The following is a 14,329-nucleotide window of genomic DNA, read 5'->3' as shown; positions in this document are numbered from 1 at the left end:
TACAAAGTAAGCTCCATGTTTTTACCCTGCTGTAGTTCAGCCTGACCCAGAGAACAAACTACAAAGTAAGCTCCATGTTTTTACCCTGCTGTAGTTCAGCCTGACCCAGAGAACAAACTACAAAGTAAGCTCCATGTTTTTACCCTGCTGTAGTTCAGCCTGACCCAGAAAACAAACTAAGTTTAGGATTTATTCCCCATTTAATAATCACAAAATATAACATAGGCTAACTGCCTAATTCTAATACTGGCCAACCACCGCCTCCTTCTGGTTGTTTTGAGTTTGGGCTGAGTTTGCAAAGAAATATATTTTTATTTACTTTAATTAAATACAAATACGAGACAACTGAAAATAAAAAATAAAAATAAAATAATAATAATAATTCAATGGTAGTGGATGGAAAGAGGATTTTTTTAGTCCAAGCAATCAAGAGAAGCCGATGCCCATGTGCGGGACTTGACAAACGGTCATTTGCCATCAGATAACTGGTCCATTGTGTAAATGTGGTCAAACAGGCATCCTTACAGGAGACATCACACGTTTTTGTGCCTCAAGAGTCTCTTGATTGATCAATGGTGGTCCTAGGGGGCAGGTATTTATAAGAATGTATTCTTCTTCCTGCTCCTTTTCGTCATAGGTGTATCAGATACTGTATGAAAGACAAATGAATTATGAAAGATATGAATTGTTATCTATTATGATTTGTACTGTATTGTGTTACACTATGTGCGAAATAAAATGAAATGGTTAAAAAAATTAAATAGAAAAGGGACAAAAAAGGGTGTGGATGAAGTCCATGGTGTTTCAACATGGCTTGTTTCAAGTATAGAATGTCATGCAGTACAACAATAGTTCTCAAAACAATTGGGGACAACCCAGAGGTTCCAGGACGTCCTCAACTAAATTAATATAACACCAAGATCACTTCCTTACACAATTTACTATTCCCATTTCTCCGTAGATTGTAGATTAGATCTACTAAACCGTGACAAATGGTGAAAATGGTGGACCCTCTTGTAAACGTAAACGTTTTTGTATTGAGTTGTACTTGAAATGTACTGTAATTCTGCAAACTGTTAATAAATACCAATCAATCAAAAAGTTTGGATTAACCCATTTAGGACTGAGTCCAATTAATTTTGTTGCTATATACTGTAGATACAGTAGCAACAAGAACCCCAAAAGGGGTTCCTGTCCTGAATGGGATAGACGTGAACGTTTGAATAGAGAGTATGCACATGCATGATTTTCCCATCAGGACACGCCCCCCTCATCTAGACTGAGTGGCAAAACATTGAGCAGCATGGAGTGTTGGAGTTTGGAAGCGCTCGTTGGAAATCACTCAACCGTCCCGCGTACCACCTGTTTCTAAATGTCACATAATGCAGGAGGCAGCAAAATGTTGTGTTATTGAAAAAAAGCACTTCCAAACTCTGACACTTAGAAAAAGAGGATAATTCAAGCTTTTCGTACAGCTGCAATGTTGGTGAGTTTAACATTGTTTAATGCAATCAGACGGGACTTTTCTGTTTGGATGAATGGGCTGTCAAGGCCAGAAAGTCGTTTTTTGCCACTCAGTGGGCGTTCCCGCAAAACTTCCAGGTACGATGATGTCACGCGCATACCCTCTATAGGAATGTTCTCTTATTGGGGTCCCTGGCAGTACACTGGAGGTCCTTCACATGAGAACCAATGTATAAAAGTGGATTGCAGCAGCTGAGCTGACAGCACCACCATGCCTCCAGGTCAATGTTTTCACCATGAGTGATATTTGCCTGTGTTTTACTGCATCTGATTGGAAATAATGTATGTGTGTCCAGGTATAAATGGTGACTTGTTGGAGCCACACTATTTATGTGTGCTAAATATGAGCATGACCATATTATTTCAAAAAGCTCAAAATTTGTATAATAATAATACTGTATAAGTATGTGAATCACATTCAATGTGCTTCACATAATTATTTGTGTTTGTACAATGTACATTATTTACATTGTACAAATACAATTGATTATACGTAATGTAAATAAAATACACATTAAATCTTAAGACAGACCTTTTTAGCATTGCTTTTACTCTAGCTTTTTAGTACTTGTGGTTTTCACAGAAGAGGTTTAAAGAAAAGTACATGAAGAAAAATAAGTTATTTTTCTTCATGTACTTTTTTTTTAAACCTCTTCTGTGAAGCGCATTGAACTGCACAAATGTTCTGCTGTAGTGTATTAATACACTAACCCAACCCTAAATGCAATGTGAACTGTGTGGCACTCACTTATTTTCATCCGTCACTGATGTTAGTTTGTCCATTTCCTGAGCCAGCTTCCTCATCGTGGTCCCCATCTTCTTGGGGGTTTTTACTTTCTGCTGGTAGGCAAACTTCTCAAAGCCCTGGTGTGCTCTCCCAGGAATGTACCTGAAGAGATGCTCCCTCTTATATTCGGCCACAAACTGAGCAATGTCGGCTCGTCTTCTTATCTTGTGGACGTGTGACGAGGCCAGGGATGTGGGTAGACCGCTGCCGTTTCCTGCTCCCAGCGTAACGAGAAGCCGGTCCGCAGCACTTCCAAGTGCTCCTACCATCATTCCACAGAGCTCCATCCTCTCAATGGTGTAGTGGTCGCTCACACGCCCCAAGGACTCTACAGAATACACAATTACAGCTCAGTATGTCACAATGATCAGGGGTCAGAACCCAGAGGGTTGTATTAATGGGGCCCCGGTGAAAATTAATTCTGCTTTACTTTCACCAACCAAGGCGCTTTACAGCGATTATGCATTACATTCACCCATTCACACACACACACACACACACACACACACACACACACACACACACACACACACACACACACACACACACACACACACACACACACACACACACACACACACACACACACACACACACACACACACACACACACACACACACACACCGATGTCGGGGGAAACCATGCAAGGTATGATCATCATGAGAATTAGATGTTCATTGTCTTGCTCAAGGACACTTCAACACTAATTCTGGGGGAGCCCGGGTTCAAACTATAAACCTTCCGCTTCACAATCTACCTCTTGAGCCACTGCCGCCCGTTTTGAAGAAGTGTCGGAATGTTTAGTGATCATTATTATACCCTAGTATATAGTGGACTAATTTTTACCCCCCAATGCAGTGAAATGTAGGGTACAGATGGTCACTAACTAAGCTCTACCAATCCGACGGTTCAGCTGAAAGGAAAAACGACAATGACGGTGCCTGTCACAGAAGAACGAGAGTGAGGGAGAGAACCTGTCGTACAATAATAATATATAGACTAATTAAATATTAATTTATAATGATATAATCTGTAATGATAACCAGTAAGACGCCTGAGGGCGAGAAGCGATGCGTGCACGCATCCGCCTGGGTGACAGCAGACTGCTGGGCGAGCGCTGGCGCTTTGGCATGGGGGGTAAGATTTAAATTTTCTAGCCTGTTGAGAACTCTAGTTTTCACCAGGCTTTTCTAACTCTAGTTTTCGCCGACTGCACTAACAACTTTGAGGCAGGCTAGTCTAGAGTTTATTGCGACCGAGGATCGAACACAATTCCCGCCAGGATTCATTAATAACATGCCAGGATATCGCCCCGTTCAACCCTTATTAGATGGCGCAGTCCAGTGTCGCTAACAGCATCCGATATCCGATATATCACCACCCCAGCCCGGTTCCCCTCCCCCGAACACGGGCCAATCGTGTTCGCATAGGCACTCGACAAAGCCGGCTGCACCACGGTGGATTCAAACCCACAACCTCCGTGGTGGTTGGCACTGGGAAATTATTTAGCAAATATAAGTTCAGTAACGTACCTTTGAATTCGGCATTCATGAACTCATTGACTAAGTCTAAGCTGATGTTGCCTCCAGGTTTTCCTTCAAGGTTTGCCACACGGTTCCACTTCAGGTCTTGTCTAATGTGCTCTGGGTAGAATCCTTCAATCCCTATTCAGACAAGATGCACCTGATTAATGACATCGTTATTACAGTGACAGAATGCCCATAGCGACACATTACATTTTCTAAGTCCTACCGGTGAGCAATCGATGGCAGGTGGTGAAATCCTTGAGGCGTGTTCTAGCCCAGAACAGAACCATGTCCATTTTCCAGAAGTCTGTCATGGCTTCTCCATCACCCTCTCTGATAGCATCTCGTCTTGTCATGTTGTAAAGCCCCTCCCACACAAGAGCCTTCGTGTAGTTGAGCACATGGTCGTCTGTATCGGACGCAATGAAGCACATCTCTGAGCAGTACCATGTAGCTGTAATGGGGGAAGAAACAGTATTAAGAATTTTGTAAAGCACGTTATAATATTTCATATTTACAAAGGAATATATATATATCGCTATCGTCTCTGTCGGGAAGAAACCTAGTATCTCCATATTTCAACATCGGAAAGAACAACATTTCTTACACTCCTCAGAGGCAGCACTCTCATGTTCTGACGGACTCAGACAGTCCTTGTGGTACCACTCATGTCTCCTGCACTGGTCCATGAGTGCACACTGTACCATCTGTCCCCCTCGTTGCTCTTTACAGTAACAGTATATGTAGGTTCCGTCTCCTTGACACTCTGGGCTGCAGAACCAATCCTGAGTGACGCTCGGATCGGTTCTTCTCTCCGTCCGCACGCAACCTTCATGGAACCACACACCTTCACACAGGTTGCTGCAGCACTGCACTAATGGCTCACCTGGTTTATCTAGAGAGAAGTAGACACAGATTAAATTTTGATACACAATCAACTATCTGACATAAGACAAGGCCACTGCCGCCCCAGTGAATTTAGCAAAGTAATTGTAAGTTACTAAGCTGTTAGAAGAAAACCTTTCGCTTATGAAGGGTGCGTTTGTTTAATATACTGTAGGTCTGTAGCATCTAGATTAGGCTTTTGTTAAATAACTTACAAAAGCATGCTCTCATCTCCCTACCTTCTCCACAGAAACAGGAATCATTCAGCTGTACTTCAGAGAGACTTGCAGTGGCAGCAGCAGCATTGATGTCTTCTTGAGGTGGTGGCATCCACACCAAGTCCACCAGTCTGTGTGCGAGTCCACTAAGCCACTCCATTTGGGCCTCAGCGTCTGTGGGGAAGTCTGACGGCTGCTGATCAACAGTGTCAAGGTTGCACTCGGTAGCAGCGTATAAAGTGATGTAAGCGGACGTCACGAACTTTGTAGGAAATAAACAAACAAACAAAAACATGTGTCTTTGGTTCAGGCGATGAATTGCAGAACATGCATGGAAACATGAATTTTGAGGAAAGTTAAAGCAATGCAGAGGGCATTTTCTCAATATTACCGTGATGAAATCCAAATCCCAGACATGCTTGATTGTTTCCTTGACCTGTGATTCAAGATACTGGCCTCTCGCTGCAAACACTGATTTGAGCTGGGACAGAGATCCTCGAGCCTCCAGACTCTTCTCACTGAACAGCATTACCATAATGTCCTGTGGTTTAAGAGATGATAAATATAATTGCCAAAACTAGACAAGACTCTGCTTTTTTCCTCCTGTTTACTTAGTTCACATGAATTCATTAACACAATAAATCCTCCCTTCTGTGTCGCCACTGTCGTTTTAACCTAGTGGCTCACCTGCCAGTGAGGAGCATCCACTGGGAGGACGTAGCACCTCTGACAGGCGCCGCCCCCAGCCCATAGCAGCCACTAGCACAGTGACAAACCCTCCCTGCAACCCACCCATGAACGTGGCCAATCTTGTATTTGTATAAACGCTCGGCCAAGCGGGATGCACCGTGGCGGATTTGAACCCCAAGACCCCCCCCTACACCACCTGAGGGCCCTCATAATATTAGATAAGTTATGCGATAGTTAATTCATTCTTCATTCGTACATTTATTATACAACTCAAGCACTTAGGTTTGTCACCTGGTAACACAGGGATTCCTTGGGATATTCTGGCGGCGCGTCCACAAGCCCTTGAGCTGTTGATTCCTCCGTCGTGTCGACGTTGAGGCCGTCTGAACAGCACAACACTTGATGGGGTTTCTCCTTCCATGTTGGAACATATTCAATAAGGCTGCCCATTATCTTCTTACTATCTCCATCTGTTGAGTCCACAGGGACTGCCCCAAGATTGACCTGTAAAAAATAATAAAAAAGGAGCCCATTAGGACCCATTTACACTGGCAGCCAAATACAGCCTGAATCAGATTTGTGCCACATCCAGATAGATATCTGATTTGATTAAACAAGTCTAAATGCAGACAGTTCACATACAAGTCACATGGAATCTGATTTTTCCAATGTGACTTGAGCCACATTCAGAGGTGGTTTCAAATCTGATTTGAGGCGATCTGTCTCAGTCTGAATGAAACAACCTGATCTAAATCAGACTCCACGTGACTTGTATGTGACCTGTCTGCATTTAAAGACTTATTTAAACAAATCAGATTCTAATCTGGATGTGGCACAGATCTGATTCAGGCTGGATTTGGCTGCCAGTCTGAACACGCAGATCAGATCTGGTCACTTGAAAACGGCAGTGTGAATGGTCGGGCCAAAAGATCAGATGTGAGAAATAAATCAGATTTGAATCAGATTTTGAACGTGATTTTAAATGCGACTGAATGTGACTGCAGTCTAAATTAGGCCTATTTAATAGTTAGATTTAGCGCCACTAGTTTAAACAAGGCCCAGTCTGTCTGGGTGGAATGATGGAATCAGTACATCCCTATGTAAGCAGGGAACATAGAACAGGCCCAGTCTGTCTGGGTGGAATGATGGAATCAGTACATCCCTAAGTACTAAGCAGGGAACATAGAACACGCCCAGTCTGTCTGGGTGGAATGATGGAATCAGTACATCCCTATGTACTAAGCAGGGAACATAGAACAGGCCCAGTCTGTCAGCTGGAGGGTGGAATGATGGAATCAATACATCCCTAAGTACTAAGCAGGGAACATAGAACACAGGGAACAGAGATTACACTCCCAGTCCAACAATTAGGCCCGTTTGTACTTACAACGTTGCTCTTCTCCTTCATCTGCTTGGAGTATAAATGGGGAATGTGCCATACAACCTTGCTTCTCAATCCTTCCAGGGCTGTGAGGTTGTCAACAATTATGCGCATCACGATTGTCTTCATGCGCTGCCGCAATGCATCATATGTCTAACATAAAAAAATAAAGAAAATATCATATCTCTGCTGTCGAGGAGAAACCACCTAACTCCAAAATGTTAATTTTTCAGGAAATGAAAAAAAAAAAACCTTATATTTGCAATGCAATACTGCCTCATCAAAGTTGGTATTGTGACTTTATATATTGTCAATTACTTGCATGAGAGTGGGATAGGTTGTGGAGTTTAGCAGACAGTTTGAGGGGCCAATGGAGTTAAGAGGTTTTTCCCGAAGCGCTTTTTAATACTTTACATTGGTTCAATATTTTTTCAACCAACACACAGAGGTAAATGGTGTTCAATAGCACCGATTTATGAAAAACAGAATAATGAAAAACCTCAAAAATTGAGTTAGGTGGTTTCCTCCTTGACAGAAGGCTGGTGGTCATGTGTATGTTTTCTTTAAAGGATGTGTACCTGTTTGGATGGCAGGATGCTGTCTGGTGACACCTCCACTGCCTTTTTCGGAGGCCCCTCTAGAACGCTGAAAGGTATGCGGTTTCTATGGGCAAAGCGAAATGCCCAAATATGGGGCTTGTTTCCTCCTAGACGTTCATGCTTGGCATGGGATGTTATCTGTTATGGGAGGACATGAGGTTTGATTGCCGGGGAAGAATTCAATCAACCAACTGGTAATGAACCAATATGACGTAGAAGTTAAAGTAATACCTTGACTCGCTCCAAATTGAGAGAGTAGGCTGGAACTCGATTGGCTAGACACTTGCGTGCGATAATCTTTTTTGGTATCTTTAGTTCTTTCTAAACGTAATGGAGATGAATGGACAGGTGTTTAATGAACACAATTATTCAATTTGAATCACACCATCAAGATATTTATATATACACACATATACTGTATATATACACACACACACACACACACAAATACGAGTTTTTTTTAACAATATGAGCTCCCCTATAATACTCACCTCTACCTGTCCTTTCCACAGCTTGACCTCTTTATCGTGGTCATCTTGAAGTCTGACTATGCGTTTCCTGGAATTCAATCTGGTCAGGGAGACGCCAAGGCTATTCATGATCTTGAACACCTTTTCAGAACAACCTTCCCTCCACATCTCGACTCCAATGACAGACTGGACAAATGAATTTCTGCAAGTCCTCGTGAACTGAGCGATAGACATGACCATTCCAATCCTCTTATCCAACAGCTGTTGAGCTTCCTCTTCAGTTATTGTCCTACACATTAAAAGTCATAGTTAGCTCCATGTTGCTTTTATAAAGTACTAACTGGTGATTATGAGAAAGACATCAATCTAAAAAATGTGTGCTATGTTCTTTTAAAGGTATATTCAGTGATTTTACTTAATTCAAATATCACCTATTTTTTCTTTTTTTCTGGATAATCCTCCCTACTATAGAGTGTGCTGACCATATACGGAGTTCCTCCCTGTCCCCAGTGAGCCCCTGGGGTCAAAAAACCCTAGTTTCAGTTTTGGTGGCGGGTGGCAAAGCCTTCATCCAATCAGGATGAGAGGGGCCTTCCTCCAATCATGATCGACTGGGGGCGGGCCTTGGTGCACATGCTGTTGGCCTGTTGCACTTCCCCCCCACTGTAGAGCGTGCATGTGCACATTTTGTTACCGGGGCGGACTGGGTGGTTTTCCAAATCACCCAAATCACTGAATGCTCCTTTAAACAGTGCCTACATGATTATTAGATTATTTTCCTTCTCCTTATTTATTTTATTTTTTAACAGTGGAAGTTAAATACTATTACTCTTGCTTTATAACACAATACAATTAAAATATATATAGCAAAATTGTTAATTCAATTCCTGTCTCCACCACTAGTGATCAAAATGAAGAATGTATCTTCATATTTACGTTTAATTCCGGTTGGCTAAGAATTGGTATAGGAAAAAAAGAAATTCGCACACATCATATATCCTTCGCTCCAGTTAATATTTATGACTAGAATTGCTACTAAAGGCTGGCAGTGGCAGTTGTCACGAGTAGGTATTTTTGATGAATTGAACATGGTGGACCCTGTTGTAAACAAGTGTAATGCTTAATTGGGTCGTCCACTCACAGTTAACAGCCTTTGTATTGAGTTTGTGCTTGAAATGTACTGTAATTCTGCAAACTGTTTCAAAAAATTTCAATCAATCAATCAAAGGTACGTGTTCAGAGGGAACACATAACCTTGCATTGTGAACACGTTCACCGACTGTGGTATGATAATTAGAATTATTGTAGATTTTCGGGGACTTTAACGACTTTTCCATGTTCATAACTTGAATCAGTTCACTCCAAAGCCAGGTTATGCGTCATGGCTTTGCCTTGTGGCACAAGTATTCACCTTTAAGTAAGTGAAGGTTCAAATTTTAATGATCCCACATACTTAAAAAACAGTTTTTGAATTCTTATTGTATACTATTATTTGTATTTCTTCTTAATGAACCTCTGGGTTTACGAGTATACTGATGTAGTGGTTTGTGGTGGGTTTGTGATGGGGAAGAGCCTTTGTGTATGTCCTTATTGTTTGTTTTGTGTTAGTGGACCCCAAATGTTATTGCCCCCCCCCCCCCCCCCCCCCAAAAAAAAGGTTTTTGTTTTGTTTTGGGGGGGGGTGTCCCCCACCTCAGTGGCTACTGACCCGGGTCAGTAGCCTATGCATGTCAAACTGGGCACCCCCTCAAGGACCACTGGTGGTCCCCGGACCACTGGTTGAGAACAATTTTTAATTAATTAATGAAAAAATGAGAAACCCAATTTTTCGCGCGTGCGGACTCGGCCCCCAGCCTGGTTCCCTAGTCAAAATATGGCCCTTGAGGAAAATTAATTGGGGAACCCTGCTCTAGTGTTTTTATTTTTATTTAAAAAAAAAGTTAAAACTTTAATCTGAAAAAGACTGCAAAGTCAAAACGGTGTTAATTAAGTTTGTAATAATAATATAATAAGTATGTCTGGATATAAAGTTGGAGCATCTTAAAGGTTTTTGTGAGTCCTTGCTTCTTCTAAAATCTACAAATCGTCATTTCATTACACACCTCCGTGGTTCTTCACGATTTTGAGGCATTTTTTGGCCCGTCATTTTCTTTGCCTGTGGGAACATCGACCGCAGGCACTGAACAGTGAGAGGTGCCTTTTCCTCGACCCACGCATTCGTCTCCTTCCAAGAAAACGAGGACAGGTTTTCAGGAGTGAGTTGCTTCCTGAAAGGTCCCTCCTTTTCTCTGGACAACTTCATACGCTGTAAACAATATCAAAAACAAACAAACAAAAGAAATATCATGATTCAATTAATATTCTGGGTGCCACTATCTACAGGGTTTAACAAGTATTTACCCCATTTCCAGGCCTATAGCAATCATATAGTGCAAAGTAACGTTCTTCTTACATGTGCTATCAATGTCCCAAGACAGATTTGAGCAAACAACAGATCTTCATGCTAACATTATTTTTGTCACATGGCATCCTGTACACATTATGCCGCTCTCACGCAGCTCGTGCAGCACAGGACCACACTTTACTTTACATTAAAGTTATTCATTATTTCACGTATGATAGACATGTTCTGGGACATTTTTTATTAACCAAATGAAGTCAAAAACAAATTTATTAAAAGAATAAATAATTATCCCACGATTCTGTAACCCATTTTTCACCCGTGTCAATTATATAATGTGATCCTGGGCTCTACACACCCTCCGCCAACCTAGTCCCCATATATGGGGGACATAGGGAGAGCAACGGACTTGAACTCATGCTTCCTTCATGACCGAGTGTCCAAGTTGCTCCTTTACACCTGACAGGGGGGAGTTTCCCTGGTTGGACGTAGCGCGTGGAAGGAACACGTTATTCCAACCAGTTCCTTTCCCCTCCATCAGGCTGGCCAGGGGGAGGCAGTTTAGAGACCAGGATTACTGCATGTTTTTTGTGAGGGTACCTACCCTAGGGGACACAGGGAGAACATGCAAACTCCTCACAGAAAGGCCCTTTCTATAATAATTCAAAACCTTTTCTGGGCCTGTAAACTGTTTGTGGTCGTGACAACCTTACCTCTTTGCATATGATTTCTTGGCACACTTTGTGGAAAGCTCTTGTAGCAGCTGGCATTTCCAGCAGGCGTCTTAATGCAGTAAGATATTGTCTCTTTCTTAAATAGTAAAGCGCTTGGTTGACTTTCCCAGTCCCAATCTTGGGCGCTGGAGGTGGACCATCTGGTGTGGACACTGGACAGACAACATGGCGTTAGGCATCTTGTTTATATATTGGAAAATTAAATCCTTTAAAAGTCATGCGTATGGCTGGTAAATTCCAAATGCATAATGCATTTATTTTGGGCTGAATTCTTTGGTTAATATCCTGGCTCATGTGGCTAATCTAGTGGACAATTAAAAAAGTTAACCTCTTAACTGTGTTAAGCCCTACATACTTGGTCATACGTAAAATAGATTGTGAGCTTGTAAATTCTGAATAATAATAATAATAACAACCTGAGTTTGTGTTTGTAGAGTGACGATCCATCCTCATGTTTTTGCAAGACAGAGGGTATTTTTTCATAGAAAAGCCAGTCCAGGTGCGCTTATTTGTGTTTTTTATTCTTATTGTTTTAGAATTTACCCACTTGATGCACGGATCTCTACAAATAAAATCCTCAGGTAAAAGATGGGGCAACAGTACTTGCGCAGACTTCAAATCAAGCAGCTTAGATATCCTTATTCTCGGCAGGGATCCGTATGCGTCTTTTTGGAGTTCTTTTTTGCAGTGACTGCACGTAATCTTAGAAGCGGAAGCCTCCGGGCTCTGTTCGGACACAGGTGGCATGTCGTTCTTGGGCGCTGGAGATGGACGATCTGATATGGACACTGGAAAGAAACATGAATGGCATGAACCAATGAAAAGTATTAAAAAGTGCTTTGGACAAAACCTCTTAACCCGACTGGACTTTCAAACTGCAAAAGCAGCTAACTCCACCACCTCTTCCCCTCTATTGCAAGTAATTCACGATATATGATGTCACAATACCAACTTTGATGTGGCAGACAGGCAGTATTGCTTTGTTTTAAAAACACAAGGTTTTCTTCTTTTAATTTCCTGAAAAATGAACATTTTGGAGTTAGGTGCTTTTCCCCCCCGACAGAAGATAGAGAGAGAGTTAATTATAACCTGAGTTTGGGTTTGTCATGGAGTCATGATCCATAGAAAAACCGGTCCAGGTGCGCTTCAATTTCTTTTTAGAGCATGGCTTCGTTTTTGAATTCACCCACTTGACGCACGGATCTGTACATATATAGTCCTCTGATGAGAGATGGGGCAACAGTACTTGCGCAGTCCTCAAATCAACCAGGTTAGAAATTCTTACTCTTCTCACTATTCTATGCTGTGCATCGTATTCAAATTCTTTTTCGCAGAGACTGCAGCGTCGCACGGCCTCAGAACCGGACCCCTCCGTGCTCTGTTCGGATGTAGATTGCGTGTCGTTGGCAGACTTTTTCACGTTCCAATCGATAGGTATCACAGTAGGCAGCCTGGCACGGACAACATATGGTAGAGAGCCCTTCGTGGTTGGTTTAAAAGTTGGTGGCGCCTTAACAGCCACTTCCACGTTTGGTTTAGAAGTAGATGCTATCTTGACAGAAGCTGCCATGTTCAGCATAGATGCAGCTACAGAAAGTATTGCTTTTGGAATGACAACAGGACCCTCTGTGTTCTGCGTATATGTAGGTGCAGGAGGCAGCACTGGAACACCACCACCACCACCACCACCATCCACAGTAGCCTTCGTCTTGTCTCGTTTAGATGGAGGTGGTGTACTGTCGGCGGAAGCAGAACCACTTCCGGCCCATGTACGCTTTTTGTTGAAGCAGTCTAACTTTGTCTTTGATTTGACCATCTTGACGCAGTCCATGCACAGAAAGTCAGACGGCGGAAGATGAGGGAACAGTATTTTCGCAGTCTTCGCGTCGACGAGCGAAGATATTCTCACTTTGCAATGTGAGAATATCACTTTGCAGTTGCTGCAGCGTTCCAGGTCAGAACCAGAACCAGAACCCAAGTCCATCTTCTGCTCAGACGTAGATGCTGAGCTGTTGACACTATCCTCCTCCATGCTCTGTTAAAAACAGATTAAAAACAACATGGAGAGACATCACAGTCAAGGTAACACCATCAGTAAGCTGGCAAAACACACACATGGATGGATGGACCCATATAATGCATTATATAATCACATTTATAATGCGTTAGAATAGGTAATACACATCATATAACGCTTTCATAACACTAGTTATAAATGTTCATAATTATGCACAACAACTTATAACAAAGACACTCATTTATTAGGTAGCTATAATGTGCTGTTCCACTGAGCTTATACAGTAATGCAATATGACCAGCACGTATGAGTTAAACCTTGTTTTAAGTTGTCATACTTATTATAAACCTTTATAACAAGTGTTACAATGCCTTACAAGCGCATTATAATGCATTATAAATGTTTTGACAGGTGACAGGTGACCAATAAACAGCACATTATGGAAGGAAGGAAATATAGGATATAGGATATATAGGAATGAGAAATATAGGACTGAGGGAACATAAGGTCTATTTTGGTATGGGGTTGAGGGAACACATATAGGGGACTAATTTGGATTAAAACAAATGAGGCATACATCATCATATTCCGTGCTCAGTCAATCAAATCATCTCACACAAACACACACAGCTGGGCATATATAGGCCCCTCAGAAATGTTGGGGATTGATCCGATTGAGTCAGGGAAGGTCTGAGGAAACATTAGCCATGGTTCACATGACGCTCGTGTCATGATTATGACAGTCATGTTTCAGGGCTAAGCCAGGAAACATAGGCATGACCCCGTGTATTGCACTCTGACACACGGCCACGGATCGGATTAAAATTAAAAGTGCAAGACAAGTAGCAGTGACAGAGAACACACAGAAGCATACCATAGATGTAGATGCTATGTTGTCAGAAGAACCCTCCATGTTCTGTTCAGAGGTAGATGCTATCATGTCGTTGGCAGAACCCTCCATGTTCTCTTTAGCAGATGGAATGTTGTCACGATCCTCCTCCATGTTCTGTATCAGTATAAGTTCACAGTATGTTTGAACTTTGCAGATATCAGGACAAAAACTATGTTTTTCAAAAAAGACGTTCAAGCGCCAAGC

The 14,329-nt window shown here is 42.1% G+C and overlaps 1 protein-coding gene across 3 annotated transcripts; it reads right to left on the bottom strand.

Annotated features, from left to right (window-relative positions):
• Positions 1–219: 219 nt before the first annotated feature.
• Positions 220–14,329, bottom strand: LOC306915947 (uncharacterized protein). Of its 3 annotated transcripts, none has more exons than XM_079493622.1 (17): positions 14,096–14,329; positions 12,306–13,242; positions 11,633–12,004; positions 11,196–11,368; positions 10,184–10,386; positions 8,103–8,370; positions 7,843–7,932; positions 7,591–7,749; positions 7,019–7,165; positions 5,923–6,135; positions 5,333–5,482; positions 4,963–5,203; positions 4,446–4,733; positions 4,065–4,292; positions 3,845–3,976; positions 2,273–2,639; positions 220–649 (listed from the first exon to the last, which is right to left on the bottom strand). In XM_079493622.1, exons 1-17 carry the CDS (start codon positions 14,234–14,236, stop codon positions 643–645), a joined length of 4,116 nt encoding a protein of 1,371 aa, XP_079349748.1. In that variant the 5' UTR covers positions 14,237–14,329; the 3' UTR covers positions 220–642. The 3 variants fall into 3 exon arrangements, with proteins under 3 accessions (XP_079349748.1, XP_079349746.1, XP_079349747.1); XM_079493620.1 differs by having other exon boundaries at positions 220–581; XM_079493621.1 differs by having other exon boundaries at positions 220–581; positions 12,306–13,251; positions 14,108–14,329.

This window comes from Electrona antarctica (genome assembly GCF_951216825.1).
Source record: "Electrona antarctica genome assembly, chromosome: 22".
NCBI classification, from domain to species: domain Eukaryota; kingdom Metazoa; phylum Chordata; class Actinopteri; order Myctophiformes; family Myctophidae; genus Electrona; species Electrona antarctica.
This window is presented reverse-complemented; position numbering and strand designations above follow the sequence as displayed.

What these genes read in the sequence shown, in the direction of transcription:
- LOC306915947 (XM_079493620.1), bottom strand. Translation starts at nt 14,236, where the DNA reads ATGGAGGAGGATCGTGACAACATTCCATCTGCTAAAGAGAACATGGAG. An exon ending in GCATCCTGCCATCCAAACAG is followed by an intron (nt 7,166 to 7,590) that starts GTACACATCCTT and finishes TTTTTATGTTAG; the next exon opens with ACATATGATGCATTGCGGCA. An exon ending in CATGAATGCCGAATTCAAAG is followed by an intron (nt 2,640 to 3,844) that starts GTACGTTACTGA and finishes TGTATTCTGTAG; the next exon opens with AGTCCTTGGGGCGTGTGAGC.